The sequence below is a fragment of the Microcaecilia unicolor genome, chromosome 3 (assembly GCF_901765095.1).
Source record: "Microcaecilia unicolor chromosome 3, aMicUni1.1, whole genome shotgun sequence".
NCBI lineage: Eukaryota > Metazoa > Chordata > Amphibia > Gymnophiona > Siphonopidae > Microcaecilia > Microcaecilia unicolor.
In genome coordinates, this window is record NC_044033.1 from 434,777,454 (window position 1) to 434,801,855 (window position 24,402).

A 24,402-nucleotide genomic window follows, 5' to 3' on the forward strand; every position below is an offset into this window, starting at 1 on the left:
CTATCTAGATAGCAGTATGACCAACAATTGACACTACCCAGTACAGGCCTGGTTTACCAAAATTAAGAACTTCAAACCACATCCCAAAACAAACCACACAATGAAAAAGGTTAATACATGAAGCCCTTACCTCATCTCTGCTAATTAGTTCATTAGAGAATGTGAGTCCTGGCATCAAACCTCGTTTCTTCAGCCAAAAGATAGATGCAAATGAGCCCGAGAAGAAGATGCCTTCCACTGCTGCAAACGCCACCACACGTTCCCCTATTTCAGAAAGCAATAGATGAGTAGAGTTTTATTTTCAGTACCTTTAGGGTCCACACACTTCATTATTTCAATTTTACCCATCAGAAGCAAGGCATGCCGCCTAAAGAGCCATTTTCCCCTCTTCTCACTACTTACACAGCTTCCTACCCCTCAACCTCAGCAACAAAAACCCATGTTTTTTAAGTTGCTGCAATTTACTGTTAACTTAGTCAAATGCCAAACACCAAGTGCACTCACTGGCTGAGTTTGCCTATCAGCACTAGATTGTAAAGCAGTAACCACAAATCCTTGTGCCTTGTAATGGCAGAACCTGCCAGTAGTGCTGTCAAGTGCATAGAAGCAGGCTTTAAGGAGAAGATAATGGAAACCAATCGATGTGATGAAAAATGGAGACTATGTGAAAAGAAAGAGTGGTCAAATGGCTAGAGTTTTGCAGCTCTTCCTGTTTCCAACTATAAGAGACCATAGGCTGTCTACTGGAATATGACAGAATATACTTGTAGATTTTTTCAAAATCCATGAGTAAGTTCCTTGTCACTGAAACATTTAGACACCCTGTTTAAGCTAAAGACAAACATTCAATATGTCCACAAGCTGGTGACAATCCTGAACCTCTAAATGCAGTCTCTGCTGCTTTTCTGGTTTTTTTTGCACGTCTGATGGAATCGTTGGCGCTAGTCAAGGGACTGAAGCCTGGAACAGAACTGAAGGAGCTTGTGGTTGATTTGAGTGGCAAAATGATTGACTGCCTTGAGATCCAATATTGGGCGAAGAGAGGCTTCCTTCTTAGGAACCACAAAGTAAAATTTTGTTGTGTTATTCAGTGCCCTTGCCACAAATTATATGTAGGAATGACGAGACCATTTAAAACTAGAATGCTGGAGCATAGATCTAATATATTAGAAAACATGAAAGAGCCATTAGTTGAATATTGTATTGCCAAGGGGCACTCATTTGAAGACCTTAAGTGTTTGTATTCTAGATGAGAGAGTGGAGACGAATATAAGGGGAGCTAATCACAAGCTACTGTTGCCAACGCAGAGAAGCAAGGTGGATATTTAAACTAAAAATGTTGGAACCTACAGGATTGAACAGTATGATCAATTGGCATGTTTAACTTAAATCAGTACAAGTAAAATTAGATTGTAGATTAAAAATTTATAAGATGATACATTCTAGAGAATTGATCATTGAGTAATGAAGTGAAGTAAATGCTCATATTTCTATTAAGCACTGTGGAGTTGAACATTGTAACTAATCAAAGTAGTCCACTTTTAAGATCTGGTGACGACATCACTATTTAAATGGCAGAGTTGGCTCACCTGGGAGCAAAGAGTCTGCCCCTGTGTCAGATGAACCGGGATCCTCTAACTGCTGATCTTCTAAACCTGTCTCTTCTAGGGACGGCATATCCAAGTCCTGGTCTGAGGTTTGACCCTCCTCTAGCCCCCCAGGACCCTCTGTTCCTCTTTGCAGGAGCCACCTGTTTAGTCACAGAACCCCCCAGAAGGAGAGAAAGAAGGACCTACTTGATTCAACAAAAAGGCCCGATACATTTGAAGTAGAAACTCTTGAGGGAACACCCCCCCCCCCCCCCCCGCCCCGCTCCTGGAATCCCTTCAAGTCGGGCAGCATTACAGCCAAACTGGCAGCAGGCTGAGGCAACACTGAAGGCCAGTCCTCTGAAAGAGCAGGGGTTGGCAAAATGGCCGCCATTCCTGCCAAGACAGAAGAATTAACTATCTCTGCTGCACAAGCTGCTGAAGAGGAAAGTGAGGGAACCGCTATCAGCGCCACGGAAACTGAGGGAGTAGAACCGGCTACCCAGAAGACTACTGCGGTGCACTATTTACAAGAGCTAAAGCCCCAGCTCCACCCGGTGCACCTCAGTTTCTCCAACATGGCGTGGCTCTCGTCACCGGCTCCCTGCACGGATTTCTCTTGTTTTAAACCCAGAAATGACAGATGTTCCCTGGGACTGGAGCAACGGCGTGCACCAAGATTCCCAGGATACCAGTCCCATGCAGATTTCTAGAGCCAACTCAAAACATGCCATTGACGACAGCTACTGCACCTAGTACAAAGCCACTCGACAGTTCCCACAGCCTGCACCCCCAGGGTGAAGGCAGAAGACACTTACTTTAAGAGTACCTCAGTCTTGAGGTTCTGTTTGTAATAGCTATATCATCTAGAGAAGGTTGGCAGGTCATGACTGATAAAGCATCCACCTTGAATATGGACAAGAGCCTCAAGTGAAGAGGATAGGGTTTGGAAACATTCCTTCCCCCTCACAGTACACCAACTCCATTAGGATCATATCGCACATAGCCTAATTGAAAAAGCACTCAAAGCTGTGAGGTTCCCTTTGGAAGTCTCTCTGCTGTTTATTCTCAAAGTAAGGAGAGAAGAGTTGACCTGCAGTAAGGGACCCTAGTTACTCCCAATAAGAGCCAGATGACCAAATCTTACTCCTCCATGGAGGATGGCTCCCTCAGCATGAACCTATCCCGCAGGCTGCTTAAATAGTCATTGTCTAGCTCTGGGGAGGGGGGGAAGTCTGGGACCATGAGAATAACCAGTTGTCTCCTGCTCTAACCATCTGGTACCTGCAAGACCCCATCTGCCCCAGAGAGAAGCCCCAAGTACTCTGAGCGCCAGACCCCTACAAGTCCTTCAGGCTGCTGCTGCATGTCTTTAAAAGGTTGATGCACAAGGATGAACTGACAAGATGGGTCCTCTACCAAGAACATATAGGGAGCTTCATAATTGACAACCTGTTCAGTCATGAGAACTAGTGACCCGGACACCGCAAGTGGGGAAACCCTGGGGAAATCACAACTCCCCAAATTGTGTGCGCCCCACTTTCAAAATCTCAGCTTTTACGACATTTAAAGACATATCCTGAGAAGCAACAGTCAGCTTGTTCCACAGCCCGGCCTGGAGAAGCCTCTAGCATCCTCCACAAAATCCCCAGGATGGTCAGGCACACAGTGAAGAGAACCTGCTACATTCCATAGAAGCCAGCCTTTTCCCCTCCTCGGGAGTTTCAGCTACTGCCTCCCACATAAAAGCACTTCCAAAGTTTTCACTTTATTATGAGCCAAATCCCCCCAGAAAAAGGGGTGTATCCTAGAGACTCCAATCTGCCCAAGCCCACCAGAAGAGATCTGACCTATATAGAAAGACTATTCAACAAGGAAGTTACATCTATTCTGTGAGCCCTCCGATCCCTTCTCCAGAGGGACAGCCATAGCTGTGCCCTGGAGGTTGACCAAGATCCTAGTCAAGCAAAGGAGAGGTACTGGCATCCTGGGAGCATCGGTGGCCCTAGTAATCCCTGAATTCTGTTGGAATGTAATTGTATTTTACATGCATTGCCTGTCACCTATTATTTCTCTGTGATTACTCTGTGACCTCTGATGTGAATTACTTAGAGAGGTCACACAGCTATGTAACTTCCTGTGGGGGTTAGACACAGCAGATGCAGCACATGGAGCACATGGAGCTCATGATCTCTCCTAACCTGAGAGGATCTATGGTGGTGTGAGCATCCATTACCATCTAAGCACATGGAAGGAGCTGATAAGACAAATGTATAGTAATATGTATATATAAGCCTGTCTGATTATAATCTAACTACAAACTGTGAGTAAACAGATGTTTTGTTACTTCAACTTTAAAGTGACTCAGCAGTGAATTATTCAGGGGTGAATGAGAGAGAGATGAAGAAAGAAATTAACATTTCTAAAGCTGAAGCTGTGTGTACTAAAATCTGCTAATTATTTACTACAAATAATCCAACAAAAGGGTTATGGGCCCAGGCTCAGGAATTGAAAAAGAAGAGAAATATTACCAGGCAGAAAAAAAGGCCACATTTTTCTCTTAAGTTTTAAAGGAAAGATTCAGTCTGTCTCTCTCTCCCCCCACACAGCAGACAGAAGGCTAAGAAAATGGCTGAGGGAGGAAATTCACCATTTTTCTATTCTCTCAAGGTGCCTAGATTAACTGAGTTTAATTATCAGCAGTGGGAATTAAGATTCATATGTCTCCTTCGAGCAAAAAGATTAAATATATGCTTAGACCAAGACAGAACAGCTGAAAATATGGCTGAATGGGACAATGCAAACTATTATGTGAAGTGCATGCTTTTGGAAGCTCTCTCAGAGAAACAAGCCATATTAGTGGAGGGAAAAGATACACCAAAGGACATTTTATATAAACTGAGAACTATGTATGCAACTACATATGCAAAGCAGCAACCAATTTGGTTGGCAGAGTTGAATGAAACCAAATTAAGGGATAAAAGTAAATGTAATGATCACATTATGCATCTTATGTCTTCATTTCAAAAGCTAGAACTTTCTGGAATTCCCATGTGTGATGCATTGAAAAGAGCATTTCTTTTTACCTCACTATCAAAGAAGTTTGATGTTTTTAGGTCTGTAAATGAGGCCATTGAAGGGCAATCTTTTGAACAGGCAACATCAAAACTAAGGCAGGAATGCATAATAAATGATTCTGAGGAGATGTGTTCTCAAAGCAAGTCAGAGAGAAATGAAACAAATTTCTTGGCAAAGAACAGAGGAAGGCGGAGCTATGGGAAAACTCCACCCAAGGGCAAGCTGATTTGCTACTCATGTGGAAAGGAGGGACATGTATCTAAATGGTGTAAGGAAACACAAAACACTCCCTCTAGCTCACCTAAGCCAATGGAACTAAAGAATTTTCAAACCAGGAAATGTATGAAGGACAAAGATAAACACAAGGGCTTTCTAATGGCAGAAAAATCTTTGACTATGGTAAATAATAATTCAAATGAAAGTACTTGGATTTTGGATTCGGGGAGCACATGCCATTTAACCAATTGTAAAGATTTCTTTCAGGAAATGTGTCCAGAGGAAGGTATTCTTAAAACTGCAAACGCAGGGACTGCTAAGATCCAAGCAAAAGGTATCGGATTCTTAAAATGCAAAGTGTCTAATGAAGTTAAAGAAATTCCTGTAAGTGATGTCTTGTATATTCCCCAAGCAGTTTGCAATATGCTTAGTGTATCTACATTAGATAAGAAGGGATTTGTGATTCATTTTGAAAACAGTAAGTGCACAATCTCTAAAAATGATGAAGTGTATGCTGAAGCTTTTATGCATAATGATGTTTATAAGCTGAACATTTCAGGTGAAGCCTCACATATGGCGCAAGTAAGGAAGAATGATGGTAAATGTAGTCTGGAAATCTGGCACCGCCGCCTGGGACATCGTGATTCTAAGGTGATCCAGGATCTTTACAGTAAGCAACTAGCCACTGGCATTCAGATAAGTGCAGATGCTGGTAAAATGGAGAAATGCATAGACTGTGTTACTCAAAAAGGTGTGAGACCCTCATTTCCTGCATACACAGGAAATAGGAGTAATAAAGTGCTGGACTTAATACACAGTGACTTATGTGGACCGTTTAATATCCCATCATTGGGAAATAACAGATATGTGCTAATATTCTTGGATGATTTCTCTAGATATTGTGTGGCCTATTTGCTGAAAGAGAAAAGTCAAGTCACAGACATGCTGAAGAAATACGTAGCCATGGTGAGCAATAAATTTGAAAGAAAACCAAAGGTTCTTCAGACCGACAATGGTGGTGAGTTCACTTCACAAAGCATGCGCACATTTCTAGAACAAGAAGGCATTCAACATATCACAACAGTAGCTTATACACCAGAGCAAAATTCTGTTGCAGAGAGAAAATTTAGGTCACTTGTGGAAATGACCAGATGTATGCTGTCAGATAGCAATCTCCCTAAAAGACTATGGGGGGAAGCCATTCTCACAGCAGTGTACCTACAAAACAGAATGCCAACTAAAGGCGCTGAGCGCACACCACATGAGACATGGCATGGTAGGAAGCCAAACCTGTCACACATAAGAACATTTGGGAGTACAGCATATGCTCATGAACCAAAGCAAAGAAGGCATAAGCTGGATTCCACAACAGAAAGGGGCATTTTAGTTGGCTATGCTCCAGGACACAAAGGATATAGAATTTTGAATCTGAAAACTGGCATTGTTGGCATAAGACATGTTACATATTTTGATGAAAACAAAAGGGTTGATAAAGGCTGGATTATCCCAGATGAGCCTTATCATCCAGAATATGAAACTAGAACCATAATAGACATGCCAGTGTATATAAATGCCATACCAAGGCAGATGTCTGAAAGCAACTCATCTGTATCTAACGAGGAACAGGCAGAGGAAACAGACACAGAAAGGATCATTGAAGAAGACAGTACAGTTGGAGAAGGGGAATCAATTGGAAAAGAACTCTCAGATTTAGAGGATGCGGAAAGGTCAGACCAACCTGTTGTCAGACGCTCATCCAGGGAAAACAAAGGTGTTCCACCCCCAAGACTGTCTTACCTAACAAAGTCAGCAGAAGCTCAAGAGCCCTTAACATGGGATGAGATTGAGAAAATGCCAGCAGAAGAAGCTGCTGAATGGCATAAAGCTGCACAAGAAGAAATTGATGCATTGGATAAAAATAATACTTGGATTCTAACAAAATTACCTCCTGGCAAGAAAGCTATAGGATGCAAATGGGTATTCAAGTTAAAAAGGAATGCACAAGGAAAAGTGGAAAGGTATAAAGCCAGATTAGTGGCAAAGGGATATCTTCAAAAATATGGAGAAGATTTTGATGAAGTGTTTGCACCTGTAGTGAAACACACGACAATCAGAACACTTCTGAGCATTGCATATCTTCAAAAATATGGAGAAGATTTTGATGAAGTGTTTGCACCTGTAGTGAAACACACGACAATCAGAACACTTCTGAGCATTGCAGTCTCAAAAGGCATGCAAGTCAACCACATTGATGTGAAAACAGCGTTTCTTCACGGAGATATAACTGAAGACTTGTACATGGAACAGCCAACAGGTTTCATAAATACAAAACAAAGACAGCTAGTGTGTAAATTAAACAAAGGTCTTTATGGATTAAAGCAAAGTGCAAAATGTTGGAATGAAAAATTGCATGAAATATTGACAAATTTAGGATTTAAGCAAGGTGAAGCAGATAAATGCTTGTACACTAGGTGCACAAATGGACAATATGCATACATTTTAGCTTTTGTTGATGATCTGCTCATTGCAAGCAAAAGTGAGCAAGAGTACAAGGACATTGTAAAGTGTTTAAACCTCAATGTTGAGATAAAAGAACTTGGTAATGTGTCATACTATCTTGGTATAGAAATTGAGAAACAAAATGATGGTTCTTATCTTCTAAGCCAGAAGCAGAAAATAAATGAGCTTATTGAAAGTTTAGGTATGCAAGATGCCCAAGTTGTAAGCACTCCCATGATCACTGATTTTCTGAAGGATGAAACAGTAAGAGAACCTTTACCAGATAACATCCAATATAGATCAGCCATAGGTAAGCTTTTATATCTAACTACCACATACAGGGCTGATATAGCAAATGCAGTAGGAATTTTGAGCAGAAGGGTCAGCTCACCTACCAAATCAGATTGGACTGCAGTAAAAAGGATGGTAAGGTATTTAAAGGGTACCATTGATTGTAAATTAAAGATTTCAGCCAATAGTAATCCAAAACTAATATGTTACTGTGATTCAGATTGGGCAGGGGATCATTCTGATTATAAATCCACAAGTGGATATGTATTTATGTATGGAAATGTACAAATTTCATGGGCCAGTCATAAACAAAGTATTGTGAGTTTGTCTTCTACAGAAGCTGAATATGTGGCCGTATCGGAAGCGTGCAGAGAACTGATGTGGATTGAAAAACTTTTGCTGGATTTTGGAATAGCTGAAAAGAGACCAATCCAGATAATGGAAGATAATCAGAGCTGCATCCGACTGTCACAGAATGACAAGGTTCAGTTACGCACCAAGCACATCGCAACGAAATACCACAACGTGCGAGAGTTGGCGAAAGAAGGGGTCATCAGTCTACACTATTGTCACACCAGTGAGATGACAGCTGACATCATGACCAAACCGTTACCCAGAGAACATTTTGTGAATCTGCGTATAAAGCTTGGACTTTGTATGAATAAATAATTGCATGACAGTTATGCATGAGAAGGGGTTTGTTGGAATGTAATTGTATTTTACATGCATTGCCTGTCACCTATTATTTCTCTGTGATTACTCTGTGACCTCTGATGTGAATTACTTAGAGAGGTCACACAGCTATGTAACTTCCTGTGGGGGTTAGACACAGCAGATGCAGCACATGGAGCACATGGAGCTCATGATCTCTCCTAACCTGAGAGGATCTATGGTGGTGTGAGCATCCATTACCATCTAAGCACATGGAAGGAGCTGATAAGACAAATGTATAGTAATATGTATATATAAGCCTGTCTGATTATAATCTAACTACAAACTGTGAGTAAACAGATGTTTTGTTACTTCAACTTTAAAGTGACTCAGCAGTGAATTATTCAGGGGTGAATGAGAGAGAGATGAAGAAAGAAATTAACATTTCTAAAGCTGAAGCTGTGTGTACTAAAATCTGCTAATTATTTACTACAAATAATCCAACAAATTCTGCAGCACCATTCCAGCCATCTATGGATATAAATACTGGCAGGCAGCTTAGCTACCCCAAAGGGTTGAAGTGAGGAAAGCTCCAAATGACCAATGCAAAAACGGAGTAAGAGCATCCAGGAGTTTTGCCAAAATATACCAATACAAAGACCCTACATGGGCCGTATTATGGCACAAAGCCTTCCTCAGGGGGTCATAGCGGTGCAAATAAAGTAAGCTTTGCAGAGTCTAAGTGGAAAAAAAGCACTAAGAGCGCTGGAAGAGTATGCACTGTAAAGCATGGCAACCAACCATCACTTGCAAAGCTTACTTTATTTGCACTTCTACGACCCCCCCCCCGAGGAAGGCTTTGTGCCAAAAACACAGCCCGTGTAGGATCTTTGTATTGGTATATTTTGGCAAATAACTCTTGGATGCTCTTATTCTCCCGTTTGCCTTGGTCATTTGGAACTTTCCTCACTTCCACTTGTTGGTGCTGCTTGACTGTTGAAATTTTGCTTGGAGGCAGCTTAGCTACACCATTCTATAAAAAGCAGCAATTTCATTGGGAAATCACTAGTGTTCTGTCTCATCTGCTGGCAGGGAGCATAATCTACTTGTTTGGACAGGTCTAGCAGGATATAAACACATCTCACATGTCTGCCCACTCCTCCTCCAAATAGTTCAACTTTACCTGAATATAAACAACTTAAGCATTTCCCTGTCTGACAGCTTAAAACCTCTCAGGTACAGATTGTAAGTGACTTGCCTAAAAATTACAAGTAATAAGGATTTTCAGGCGGCGTTTGACAAAGTACCCCATAAAAGACTCCAGAGGAAATTGGAGTCATGGGATAGGAGGTAGTGTTCTATTGTGGATTAAAAACTGGTTAAAGGATAGAAAACAGACAGTAGGGTTAAATGGTCAGTATTCTCAATGGAGAAGGGTAGTTAGTGGGGTGCCCTAGGGGTCTGTGCTGAGACCGCTGCTTAACATTTATAAATGACCTGGAGATGGGAGTAACTAGTGAGGTAATTAAATTTGCTGATGACAGTTATTCAAAATCGTTAAATCGCAGGAGGATTGTGAAAAGTTACAAAAGGACCTTATGAAACTGGGCATCTAAATGGCAGATGAGGTTTAATGTGAGCAAGTGCAAAGTGATGCTGTCGCGTCGGGTATCCTGCTGCAGGCAGTAATGAGATGTGAATGTGTGGACAGATGACCAAGTCGCAGCTTTGCAAACCTCTTCAATAGTGGCTGACTTCAAGTGGGCCACTGACGCTGCCATGGCTCTAACATTATGAGCCGTGACATGACCCTCAAGAGCCAGCCCAGCCTGGGCGTAAGTGAAGGAAATGCAATCTGCTAGCCAATTGGATATGGTGCGTTTCCCCACAGCCACTCCCCTCCTGTTGGGATCAAAAGAAAAACAATTGGGTGGACTGTCTGTTGGGCTGTGTCCGCTCCAGATAGAAGGCCAATGCTCTTTTGCAGTCCAATGTGTGCAGCTGACGTTCAGCAGGGCAGGAATGAGGACGGGGAAAGAATGTTGGCAAGACAATTGACTGGTTCAGATGGAACTCCGACAACCTTTGGCAAGAACTTAGGGTGAGTGCGGAGGACTACTCTGTTATGATGAAATTTGGTGTAAGGGGCCTGGGCTACCAGGGCCTGAAGCTCACTGACTCTACGAGCTGAAGTAACTGCCACCAAGAAAATGATCTTCCAGGTCAAGTACTTCAGATGGCAGGAGTTCAGTGGCTCAAAAAGAGGTTTCATCAGCTGGGTGAGAACGACATTGAGATCCCATGACACTGTAGGAGGTTTGAAGGGGGGCTTTGACAAAAGCAAACCTCTCATGAAGCGAACAACTAAAGGCTGTCCTGAGATCGGCTTACCTTCCACACGGTAATGGTATGCACTGCTTGCGCTAAGGTGAACCTTTACAGAGTTGGTCTTGAGACCAGACTCAGACAAGTGCAGAAGGTATTCAAGCAGGGTCTGTGTAGGACAAGAGCGAGGATCTAGGGCCTTGCTGTCACACCAGATGGCAAACCTCCTCCATAGAAAGAAGTAACTCCTCTTAGTAGAATCTTTCCTGGAAGCAAGATGCGGGAGACACCCTCTGACAGACCCAAAGAGGCAAAGTCTACACTTTCAACATCCAGGCCGTGAGAGCCAGAGACTGGAGGTTGGGATGCAGAAGCGCCCCTTCGTCCTGTGTGATGAGGGTCGGAAAACACTCCAATCTCCACGGTTCTTCGGAGGACAACTCCAGAAGAAGAGGGAACCAGATCTGACGCGGCCAAAAAGGAGCAATCAGAATCATGGTGCCTCGGTCTTGCTTGAGTTTCAACAAAGTCTTCCCCACCAGAGGTATGGGAGGATAAGCATACAGCAGACCTTCCCCCCAGTCCAGGAGGAAGGCATCCGATGCCAGTCTGCCGGGGGCCTGAAGCCTGGAACAGAACTGAGGGACCTTGTGGTTGGCTCCAGATGCAAAAAGAGATCTACCAAGGGGGTGCCCCACACCTGGAAGATCTGGCGCACTACTCGGGAATTGAGTGACCACTCGTGAGGTTGCATAATCCTGCTCAACCTGTCGGCCAGACTGTTTACGCCTGCCAGATATGTGGCTTGGAGCACCATGCCGTGACGGCGAGCCCAGCGTCACATGCTGACGGCTTCCTGACACAGGGGGGCGAGATCCGGTGCCCCCCTGCTTGTTGATGTAATACATGGCAACCTTGGTTGTCTGTCTGAATTTGGATAATATGGTGGGACAGCCGATCTCTGAAAGCCTTCAGAGCGTTCCAGACCGCTCGTAACTCCAGGAGAATGATCTGCAGATCACGTTCCTGGAGGGACCAGCTTCCCTGGGTGTGAAGCCCATCGACATGAGCCCCCCACCCCAGGAGAGACGCATCCGTAGTCAGCACTTTTTGCGGCTGAGGAATTTGGAAAGGGCGTCCCAGAGTCAAATTGGACCAAATCGTCCACCAATACAGGGATTTGAGAAAACTCGTGGACAGGTGGATCACATCTTCTAGATCCCCAGCAGCCTGAAACCACTGGGAAGCTAGGGTCCATTGAGCAGATCGCATGTGAAGGCGGGCCTTGGGAATCACATGAACTGTGGAGGCCATGTGGCCCAACAATCTCAACATCTGCCGAGCTGTGATCTGCTGTGACGCTCGCACCTGCGAGACGAGGGACAACAAGTTGTTGGCTCTCGCCTCTGGGAGATAGGCACGAGCCGTCCGAGAGTCCAGCAGAGCTCCTATGAATTCGAGTCTGTACTGGGAGAAGATGGAACTTTGGATAATTTATCACAAACCCTAGTAGCTCCAGGAGGCGAATAGTCATCTGCATAGACTGCACAGCTCCCGCCTCGGATGTGTTCTTCACCAGCCAATCGTCGAGATAGGGGAACACGTGTACTCCCAGCCTGCGAAGCGCCGCTGCTACTACAGCCAAGCACTTCGTGAACACTCTGAGCGCACAGGCGAGCCCAAAGGGTAGCACACAGTACTGGAAGTGACGTGTGCCCAGCTGAAATCGCAGATACTGTCTGTGAGCTGGCAGTATCGGGATGTGCGTGTAGGCATCCTTCAAGTCCAGAGAGCATAGCCAATCGTTTTCCTGAATCATGGGAAGAAGGGTGCCCAGGGAAAGCATCCTGAACTTTTCCTTGACCAGATATTTGTTCAGGGCCCTTAGGTCTAGGATAGGACGCATCCCCCGTTTTCTTTTCCACAAGGAAGTACCTGGAATAGAATACCAGCCCTTCTTGCCCGGATGGCACGGGCTCGACCGCATTGGCGCTGAGAAGGGCGGAGAGTTCCTCTGCAAGTACCTGCTTGTGCTGGAAGCTGTAAGACTGAGCTCCCGGTGGGCAATTTGGAGGTTTGGATGCTGAGGCGCACGCTGCTGATGAGAGCGAGCGCGCTGGGGCTTAGCCTGGGCCGCAGGCTGTCGAGAAGGAGGATTGTACCTAGGCTTACCAGAAGAGTAGGGAACAGTCTTCCTTCCCCCATAAAAACGTCTACCTGTGGAGATAGAAGCTGAAGGCTGCCGGCGGGAGAACTTGTCGAAAGCGGTATCCCGCTGGTGGAGCTGCTCTACCTGTTCGACTTTCTCTCCAAAATTATTGTCCGCTCAGCAAGGCGAGTCCGCAATCCGCTGCTGGATCCTATTCTCCAGGTCGGAGGCACGCAGCCATGAGAGTCTGCGCATCACCACACCTTGAGCAGCGGCCCTGGACGCAACATCAAAGGTATCATATACCCCTCTGGCCAGGAATTTTCTGCACGCCTTCAGCTGCCTGACCACCTCCTGAAATGGCTTGGCTTGCTCAGGAGGGAGCTTGTCCACCAAGCCTGCCAACTGCCGCACATTGTTCCGCATGTGTATGCTCGTGTATAGCTGGTAAGACTGGATTTTGGCCACGAGCATAGAAGAATAGTAGGCTTTCCTCCCAAAGGAGTCAGTTTCTAGAGTCTTTGCCCGGGGGCGCCGAAGCATGCTCCCTACAACTCAGCCTTCTTTAGGGCCAGATCCACAACACCAGAGTCGTGAGGCAACTGAGTGCGCATCAGCTCTGGGTCCCCATGGATCCGGTACTGGGACTCGATCTTCTTGGGAATGTGGGGATTACTTAAGAGGCTTGGTCCAGTTCGCCAGCAATGGCTTTTTTAGGACATGATACATGGGTACTGTGGACGCTTCCTTAGGTGGAGAAGGATAGTCCAGGAGCTCAAACATTTCAGCCCTGGGCTCGTCCTCCACAACCACCAGGAAGGGGATGGCCGTAGACATCTCCCGGACAAAGGCCGCAAAAGACAGACTCTCGGGAGGAGAAAGCTGCCTTTCAGGGGAGGGAGTGGGATCAGAAGGAAGGCCATCAGACTCCTCGTCAGAGAAATATCTGATGTCCTCCTCCTCCCACGAGGCCTCACCATCGGTATCAGACAAGTTCATGAACCTGTGTCTGAAGCCTTGCCCGGCTCGACTCCGTGGAAACACGGCCACGGTGTGAGCGTCGAGAGGTAGACTCCCTCGCCAGCACCGGCGAAGCTCCCTCCGCCGACGTCGCAAAGACTACAGGCCTGTGGGCGGTGCCCAGCCCCCAGACACTGAAGACACGACGCGTGCCTATCAGTGAGCAAGATTACCCGGGCGCACTTCTTGAAGCCGCTGGGAGACTTCGATGACATGGGCAGAAAAATCACGCTGGCGAAATCAAAACTCGTAATTGCGGTAAAGGCACCAAAAAGAGGGAGAGAAAAAACTCGAACCGAGGCCTCAAAAGGGCCTACCCCGAAAACGAAAGTAAACTTAACGGGGCAAAAAACTGGAAATACGGGAAGGGGAAAAAGACCGAAAAGGTCTCTGCGAAATCCTTTTTTTTTTTTAGCGAAAAGCCAAAAGACGCGCGAGGGTCAACTTAAGGGGCGCGAACGGCGCAAACACGACCGTCCCGAGCGAGGACAAAAGAAGACTAACACAAGCCAGTTCGGGCGGGAAGACGGCTGCACATGCGCGGTGCGCATCGGACTAGCAAAGGCCTTTGCTAGTGAAGTTTCCGATTGGAGGGGCTGCCGTGGACGTCACCCATCAGTGAGAACAAGCAGCCTGCTTGTCCTCGGACAATATAGTAAATTTAAAAAAAGGAAAAAAATCAGAGAAAAGTTCTCACAATGTGTAATTAAAACTCGAATTCATTGCCAGAGAATGTGGTAAAGGCGGTTAGCTTAGCGGAGTTTAAAAAGATTTGGACAGCTTCCTAAAGAAAAAGTCCATAGACCATTATTAAATGGACTTTGGGAATTTGTGACCTGGATTGGCCACTGTTGGAAACGGGAGGTGGGCTTGATGGACCTTTGGTCTTTCCTAGTATAGCAATACTTACGTACTTCTATGATTTTCACCATGCTTCACTGGTTGTCAGCCTGGTGCTAGATCATTCTTGCTGTTAATGAACTTTAGGTTCAATTCTTTTTCAAGGGACTACAACTCAACAGATTCTTGGCATCAAGGAAGAGGGATTAAAGAAGCCCACTTACCGTAGGTGGCCTGTTTGTCTGAAATCCAGCGTATTGCCCAGTCAGCTTTCTTTTAACACATGGCAGTGTTTCAATTGCATTAAATAGGAATTCCCTACAAAAATATAAAACCCAAGTTGAATATGTTATACTTGTGTACAAAGGACTTCACTGTGTGATATACTAACTGACAGGAAAAGTAGTCGTATGTTTGGACTTGTCATACAAGGCTGAATCAGGATATCCACATCCACTACATGCCATTACTATGCTAGTGGCAAAAACCCTCTGCCCTCAGTACATGACTAAACAGCGACTAGATGCTCACTTCCATTTTAGGTCACTTAAACCACATATAGGATACAACTTTGAAAACATGGCACTATTGTGATTTGAAACCACAAAAAGAACCAGAAGTCTCATAACTGAGGCACAAAACAGTATATTTTAATTGGATCAGTTTTAATAAGGCAAAGCTTAATTTTGGGATTTTTGGCAATTCAACTGCAAAGCCCAGCTCAGAACTTCTTGGGAGAATTCTACTCATATGTCCTGCTGCCTCTAGAGATGACCATCAGGTAAGCGTCTCCTCAAATTAGACAATCTCCTAAGACATACAACTTTCATGACAGAGTCAACTGCAAAGCCCAGCTCAAATCTTCTGTATAACTTGCAGAATTCCCATATGTCCTGCCTGCACAGGTATATCCTCCTAGGAGATTAGGCATTACAACTTTCATGACCCATCACACCAAAAGCTCTATCCTAGCTGCAGCCACAATAGTACAAAGGTCACCATTCAAGCTCAGCAGACATTGTGCATGACAAAATCTAATGACCAAACTGCATGGCTGCCACATCTACCAGAATATTTTAGTAAGTCCCTAAATGTCTTGTCAAGCCATCCAAACTTCTAACCTTCACTCCAGTTAATATAAAACCATACTCCCACTATTACGTCTGACGTCAATGTGCTAAGAACTCAGATTTAGTCATTCCGATTTAAAAGTTTCCACTTTTGAATTTTGAAGTAAAACAGTATTTACAAACCTCAATATTTCTTCTAACTTTTCAAGCTTTACCTTTGCTATGAAAAGTCAGGTAAAGAAATCCTAAGGAACATGACAAAACCACAATGGGAAGCTTCCTAGGATTGTGTACGTTTCATCTTTGGTGAAAAGCTTGACACAAATTCATAATAGTAAACCAAGTATAATTTATGTATACAATACTAATCTGGATATATCCAGAAGTTGTCTTGGAAAATGAATGTACAAGTATTTCAATAGGTCTCAAACAAGGGATTTATAACAATTTAGTTTTGACAAAAGTTAAGTGAAAGCTCATTACCTTTCCTTTGAATCTTTAATGTAGGTATCAATGAGAAGGCTGTACATTTCAGAGTGTATATTTTCCATAGCAATTTGGAATCCATAGAAACAACGAGCTTCCGTTACTTGCACTTCCTTGCTAAATCGCTCCACCTAGAGGAAACACACACACCATGGCCATCATTAACTGCAATGACTAAGTACCAGCTTTAATCTTTTTAAAGTGTTTTAAGCACAGGAAGCAAGTGCTGTGCACTGCCATTTAGGCTCTTAATTTGGTCCTAGCATCGGCCTTCCCTTCCCCAGGAAAGTCATTCTTAAGCAACATCTAGTAGCCACTCAGGCCTCATCAGTTTCTGGCTATCTACATGAAGATCATGACTAGGTAGATTTGTGAGGAGGGAGTATGTGGTGGGTAGGGACAGTATTAAAAGAAAAATTCCCAGGTAGTTGCTCAAATCCCTGTCATATGAAATGAAAGAAAGGAAACTGCTAATTATTCATGTACTGAGAAATGTAATGCCTCCTTCCTGTTGTGAAGTGAACTAGTAGCTATTCCTGGTGTTCCAGTGAGGAAACATTTGACTGGGGAACTCTGATGGAAATCTGCTAGTGTTGTGCGCCACTGGAGCAAACCCTGAGAATTACCACAGGTGTGTAGGCTGCCATCAGTAGGCAAATCTGCTACTTTGGCCTACAGGCTTTTAACAGAAGGTGCCTGTGAAGAAAGTGTGTTTTAAGCCCATAAAATGTATTAGATATTTTCCTGTTTTAATTATGTCCTGAAGTGTATGGCCCAGGAGCTCATCTCATTTGGAGATTACTGGTTTTGAGTTCTGTTTCAGCCCGGAAGAGCGCTCTTTGCTGAAGCCCTGTAAAAAACAGTAATGAACGGCTATATATGTCCTGATCTCCCCAGGTACTTTCTAGGAAGTATGTCCATGTTTAGCTTTCTAATTGATCCATTTTTCAGTTACTTGCTACTGTTTGCTAACTGCACATTTTTTGCACACTGTTCTAAGTTACGAGAATACAATTGTTTGTTCCGCCTGTCTGGACTGAAAGAATCCTGGTGGTTTGTATGTTGGGTCTGAGTGATTTCTGGGAACTGTGGGACCACTGGAGTGTGGCTCCAGTAACCTAGAAGTCACTGGGGATAATTTGAGAGCGAGAGACTTTCCTCAGAGGCAGTTGTGACCCAGTTGGTGGGAGGGTGCTAGTGTAAAGCACAAGAAGCTTGTGCAGGTGGAGTGGACCTGAACTGTGCTGGGGACAGACCCTCTAAATGGCTACGGGGTAACCCCAGGCAGATAGCTAGGTGTTTCATGACAAGTGCCCCTGCCAGAAACAGCAGACTAAAGCTCTCATGTATGGCAAAGAAAGGATAGTTTCCACCTCAGAGCGAGTTTACTCTCACTTGCTACTATAAGCTGCCACTGTAGTCTGGCTAGCAAATGCTGCAGTTAAAGTAGTTCTCTTACCTGAGGCAAATCAACCTTTCATCTATTTAAAATTCCACTCAGGAGAAAGGAAAAGTGCTGCCCTCCCCTGGGCCTACCTTAAGACACCCTGTGTGTCTAGTGTCCTTGACAGGGCAGCAGGAGTGATCCCTAGTCAACTCAGGCTCATGCTGGATGTAGTCAAAATGGCTGCTGTGACTTCCTGCAGCAGCCTCCTAGACTGCTGCAGAAGTTATGGCAGCTGTTTTGAGATTGGAGCCCATGTGCATTGCTCCACTAACCACTAAGGTTTTTAAGGTTGGCCTTACAGTGGGTGGGGGGGGGGGAGAAAAGGAGACAAGTTTGTTTCCATCACCCTCTAAAGTGGGTTTCTGAGGAACTTTGAGCAGCACAAACCCCAACTGTACCCCCTCTGCTCCACTAACTGTAAATATTAAGCATCTTAAGCTGCAGTGGCCTTATTGGTAACAGAATTGTCACCATCCACTGGTGGACAAGCATAATCCAGATTTTACTTACACCGATCTGGCGAGGATGCTAAGTAATGGGAGATTATTGTAATGCACCTACAAATCCATGTGATTGTACTTGTGTATTATGTGCAGTTACATTTATCATGTTGCCCAAAAGTTATGGACAGTTTCCCTATGAGGAAAAGGTTAGGACTCTAGCCCAGCCCAGTGTTTGTCCAGTCATGAGTACTGTTTGCCAATCAAGTTACCAGAAACGCATGAACTTGATTTGCACACACTGCCTCCATTACATGGAACTCTCTCATGAACATTCATTGTGAATATATTGAAAAGCTGACCAGCAAGGACTTGTGAAAACACTGGCCTAGCCAGACAACGAAGAAAATATGGAAGTTTAAAATTTTGTAGTGTAAAACAAATTAGGGGGGGGGGGGGGAACTGTTCAAATAAACACTATGAAACCAATAGGCAGAGTGTTTCGGAAACAAAACTTGAATATTAAACTGTGCAATGAATTTAGAATTTTGTGCTAAAGGTTGAGGTAAAAGCAGCACAGCTGGGTTTAAAGAAAAAGTCTTCAGGCAAGTTTCTGAAGTCCATTAACTATTCATTCAGTAGATTTGGGGAAACCACATTTTATCCTGGGGTACGAGCAAAACAGACTTGGAATCCTGTTGGGTTCTTGTGGCCTGGATTGGCTATGCGACAGGACACTGGGTTTGGACTCTTGCTCTGCTCCAGTATTATAAAACTAACCTGTATCAAAGATTAAAGGTTTTAAATGAACAACTTTCTATCCAATATGTTAATTGAAGGCTCTCAGCTTACCAGATTCTCATTTACAATGCCATCACTTGCTGCAAAAAATGCCAATACATGAGAAATAAAGTATCTCTCCTCAGGCTTCAGATGCTCCCAGTGCTGAAGATCTTTAGAAAGGTCCACCTAAAAACATTTGAAGATTAGCATGTTACTTTTTTTTTAACTTCTATACTACATATTTGCTCTCACGTGCACCAGATAGCTTAAAAGACTGAATTATCACTACAAAAAAGCTACTTCTAAAAAGGTCATGCTGCGGAGAACAGGGGAATAGTCAGTTGCTAGGTTCACACTGGACTGAGGGAGTCTATAGGACACAGCCACTTCCCCTTAAGGACACTCCCTCGCAGTCAGAGCCACCTTAAATCTCAGTCTTGCCCATGGAAGTGGCACAGGAGAGGTGGAGCCAAGAGGGCATAAAAGCTCCCTGCACAGCTAGGTTAAGGAAACCCAGAGGGAAGAAGCATATGCCTCCACCTTGTGTCTGAACTGTAACAGACAGGTAGGCCAAGTTTAACTTGGGACCTTGATCCATCTGGAGGCAGACTGGTGAACATTGAGACCATAGTGCATGCCATGACCTGCAGAAGCAGTCCATGGGAGGACTTTGCTGTATAGGACTAGTTATTTTCCCCCTTGTCTGTAATGTTAACAGGACCCATCATACCTGGCACCTTATCCTGTTCTCCTGTACCCACTGTGTGGCCCCTATTTGGGCCCATCCTCACCTGTACTACCATATGCTCTGAACCAGAATACTGCACTGTCAGAATTGTAAATCATGGTAGATGAAGGCTGTTGCTTACACACTGTATTGTACATTTGACATGTTCTAAAGCTAGTTCACCTGTGAATGTAATTCTATAACAGATTACTAACAGCTGCTGTTGAAAATATCAGTATCATGCCTTCTTACTAGAGCCTAAGATGTAGGAATGCCAACATTCTTGAAGATACATCTGTATACAGCCACCCATTTCATAAACACACGTCCTCCATATCCTTCAGACACTACTCTACACAAGCACAGAAGGTAGCTGGTGAAGCAGCAACTTGAAAACCAAACAGACTGGTTTATATGCTTATCTATAAAAAGACAAGTCTGTTCAAAACAAATGTCGGAACTACCACACCAGCAGGAGCATTCAGACAAGAGCCAGTGAAGTAGATGGTCAGTGAAAAGTTAGATATAGACCAGTAAAGCCACATAATGCAATGAGGAAGAATAATGCATCAGGCCTAGATATTTTAAAAGTGAGAATCCCAGAATACATTTCTATGATCACCTTGTAGGTTTAAGATAATGAAATCAGCATATGGGGAATTAGGCATAAGAATTTCTGCCCAATGTAACAAGCCTTCATTACCTATGGCAGGGGTAGGCAAGCAGTCAGCAAGGGGCACAACCCAGTCAGGTTTCAAGATTTCCTGAATGGATATGCATGAGATCTAATTGAATACAATGGAAGCAGTACTGCAAAATCAGGAAAACCTGAAAGGTTGTGGCCCACCCCTGACCTATGGCATCATACAATATGAATAGCAAGTCCCATTGTATAAACAAATTTCATTTTACTTTAGGCTGAGTTTCTTGAACTATGGTAATGAGACAAGAATGAGTTGCACAGCATGCCAAACCAAAAATTTGTCCCCTTTCATTAGTCTGAGCGGACATCTCTGGGCAAGTGAACATTTTGCTCTATTCTTGTTCACTTAAGCTTGGGATAAAGAATTTGTTTTAAGTAGGCTAAAAATGGCAGCACAGCCTGGTAATGCACTAGACAGGGCCTGTGCCACAACAGAACATGAGTATAGTAGATATACTCCTGCCAGAGTTCTGCCAAGTACAGATACTTGCGCAGAATTCCACATTTGTACAGAATCTATGCTTGCCGCCACCCCCCCCCCCCCCCCCGAGCCTTGGATGTCCTGCCCAAGCCTACCCGAGTATGCCCAGGTGGTTGAGGCCTCATCAGGGGCAGGAAAATGACCCACTCTTTCCTTCCTGCTGCTGCCACTTTTTCAAAATGGCCGATGCGTCAAGCAGTAATCTTGCTAGACTACCACTCAGCTACCACTTGGAAAAAGCAGCAGCAGCAGGCAGGAAACAGGGTTCTTTCCTGCCCAGAAGAGGTACTGCTGTGTATCTCCTCCTGCTCCTACATCACAGATGAATGCAGGAGCAGCTGCCAAAAAAAAAAAAAAAAAATTGGGGAGGGAGGAAGCTGTAAGAGTGTATGCTGTAGGGGGGGTGTGGACTAAAAAGAGTGGCTGCTGTGGGGGAGGGGCTATAAAAAAGTTGGTGGATGCTAGAGATGACTGTAAAAAAAGGTGCATGCAGGGCTATAATATTCTATTACTAATAAACTGGCAGAATTTGCAAATTGGGTACATCATTTTGAATTTTCTTGTGCAGAATGCCAGCAAGAGTAAAGGGTACACAAATGGGCAAAAAAACATTGATATATTTGCTCCCACAGCATGCAAATAAGTGCTCTGACTACATACTGGGTCAGACCAATAATCCATATACCCTAGTATACCATTTCCAACAGTGGCCAATCTATGCTACCCAATCCCTTGGCAAGCAGTGGCTTTGTGTTCCTCAACAGCAGACTATGGGATTTTCCTCCAACACTATGGCCAAACGTTTAAGCCTAGATATGCTAACCATTGTTACCACATCCTGTAGCAACAAGTTTGAACTACTAAGTGGAAAAAAAAATTCCCCCTAGTTATTTTAACATGATTTTCATGTAACTTAGAGTATCTTTGTACTTTCTTTCAAATCACTTTTACCCGTTCTATAACTCATGATTTTGTAGAACTGAACCATATACCCCATAGCCATCTTTCCCAAGCTAAACAGCCCTAATCGCTTTACCCTTTTCATATAACCCCTTTCCCACCCCTCCCCCCAATCATGATCAGTTTCTTAGCAAGGTAACTAGATTTGAAAACTACCCACCCTACCTACTGCTTTTTTTTTCTATTTAGTTATGACTTATTACTACCCCTGCTACTTAACATTTCTAGAGTGCTACTAGGGTTACACAGCGCTGTACAAATTAATAAAGAATGGTCCCTGCTCAAAGGAGCTTACAATCTAAAGAACGAAATGTCAAGTTGGGGCAGTCTAGATTTCCTGAGTAGAGGTGTAGTGGTTAGACTTCTGTTCTGCTTTGAGTGCAGCTGTTCTTTGTAACCCCCTCCTCCAAGAACCTACCTAATAGGTAGCTGGGCTTAAGAGCCAGGTACATTAAGCCGCAGCGCCCCACAGAACAAGTAGATAGCTTAATAAAAAGTTCCTTGAGCAAACTTGAAAATTAAAGGCAGTCCAACATACGGGAAAGCAAACCTCACCTCCTCTGCCGTCCAGAAAGAAGCCTCAGCTTTCTTATACATTTGCCAGATATCGTGGTACTGGATGGGGAAAATCACAAACCGATGGGGATTATCTCTCAGCAGTGGTTCATCCTGAGGGTTGACAGACTGAGGAGTTTCCTTTAATTTTGTCTTAAGACAAAAAAAAAAAAAAACCTTTAGTGAATAACGCATATACGAACTCTTGATACCAAAGAGAAAAGGAAGAAAGTTTGCATGGAGTAGACGCAGCTACCTTATTTGGCGCGCTAAAGGCCAACCACCAAACAATAGAAGCCACTTTTGGCGCTACAGAATCCCATCACTATCCCCCACCCTGGAACAAGCAAACCCAGCGCACACTCACTGCTTCATGTTCTACATCGTGGAAGATCTTCCGAGCTGTCTTAGTGGCCAAAACGCGAGAACAATTCAAATTAGGCGGCTGAAAAGAAAAAATATTTTTACACACATTTGGTGAAGAACAATAGAATTACATTCAAAATGTGGCTAGCTATTATAGCTTCAAGCAACAGGCTCTCACCGTGTTTTCTTTGTCAATCAGAGTCAACTTCTTCATTGGGGAGACACGGACATTACTGTTCTTCTGCGACAGGGAATTACGTACTGAGTGCATCTTCCTTAAGTGAAGCAAGTCTTTTTTACATTAATAAATTAACAAAGTAAAGAAAAAAAATACGGTTATAGAAGTAATGTTAGATTAACTTCAACGTTCTACGGTTTAAAACAACCCCTTCCCCCGGCCCCAAAACAATTAAAAAGGTACAGAGAACATAAAAACTAAACGCACGTACTATCTTTTCCTGTAGGCTGTAACAAAGTAAGATTAAAAGGCGGCTGTCGTTTACATTTTATAGATTTAACATTTGGCGCCACAAAGCGTGAAGCCAATAGGAAAAAACGAGTGTACTGTTACCAACCAATGAGATTCTCCTCTAAAGAAGAGGACAAATGCTGCGCCGACAGTCTGGGAGGGTGGAATGAATCCGCTGACACAGCGACCAATTAGAGGCTTCGCGGGAAACTGTGAGCTTCTGGTTCGGTGCTGCCAAATGCCAGTTGCTGGGTTTTCCGCCAAATTGGCCTACTTTTTGAAGGGCAGCTATGGGAAAAATTTTGAAGCTGTGGACTGTGGGATTTTAGACTGCTTTCCCAATCCTGCGGTGTGTGCGGGGTTTTTTTTTTTCTTACGGTATTTACTATTGAACCAATGAGCGTTCCAAGCCTCATTATAGTGATCCAATAGTCTCTCTTTCTGTCGCCTCACTTTGGTGTTTCCGTCAGGTTTCCCCGCCCCCTTCCTTTTGCCTGTTTCAGAGCGATTTATCATGGACGTTTGATGACGAAAAACAGCTTCATGACGTTAAAAGGGTCGGGTGAAGCCGACCCCCACCCCCGCAATTGTTGTTTATTGTTTTTTTTTTTCTCGAGGACAAGTAAGCCTTTAATTTTCACAAATGGGTAACACGGGTCCGCATTGCCAGGCCAGAGCTTGGTAATAAGCTTAAAAAAAAATAGGGCTTTGAACAGATGCACTACATTGCGCATGCATGAGTGCTTTCCCGCCCGCCACAAGACAGAGTTTAGTTACTTAGGACCAGCAATTCTCTTTTTTCCTGTTGTAAGAGAGGACGTGTTATCCGCTTCTCACAGAAGGTTCGGTTGGTCTTTTTGTGCCTTCCTTTTTTTTTTCCTTTTCTTAATACCTCTTTTGTGGTTTATCTTATTTTATCCTTCCCCGTATATATTTTTTTTAGATTATTTTTGCCTTTTTTTAACAAAAGTTTGCATTGTTTTCACCCTGCTCGCTGGGACACGTGGTGCTGGGAGTTCTGGAGCACCAAGGATTTTACTGGTCTCTGAGACCAGAGGAAATTGGAGAGTCATGGGATAGGAGGTAGTGTTCTATTATGGATTAACTAGTAAAAAAGGCCCGTTTCTGACACAAATGAAACGGGCGCTAGCAAGGTTTTCCTTGGAGTGTGTATGTTTGGGAGAGTGTATGTGAGAGTGACTGTTTGAGAGTCAGAGTGAAAGTGTGAGTGTGTGAGAGAGAGAGTGAGTCTGGGTG

At 44.0% G+C, this 24,402-nt stretch overlaps 1 protein-coding gene across 1 annotated transcript in view; it reads right to left on the bottom strand.

Annotated features, from left to right (window-relative positions):
• Positions 1-23,500, bottom strand: part of RRM2 (ribonucleotide reductase regulatory subunit M2) — a 36,845-nt gene extending 13,345 nt beyond the window's left edge. Inside the window, 9 exon segments of the mRNA XM_030198872.1 lie at positions 131-264; positions 14,883-14,936; positions 14,939-14,976; positions 16,212-16,345; positions 18,954-19,070; positions 22,311-22,463; positions 22,678-22,755; positions 22,855-22,951; positions 23,252-23,500. Of these exon segments, the coding sequence (XP_030054732.1) occupies positions 131-264; positions 14,883-14,936; positions 14,939-14,976; positions 16,212-16,345; positions 18,954-19,070; positions 22,311-22,463; positions 22,678-22,755; positions 22,855-22,947 (801 nt within the window). The 5' untranslated portion in view covers positions 22,948-22,951; positions 23,252-23,500.
• Positions 23,501-24,402: the final 902 nt, after the last annotated feature.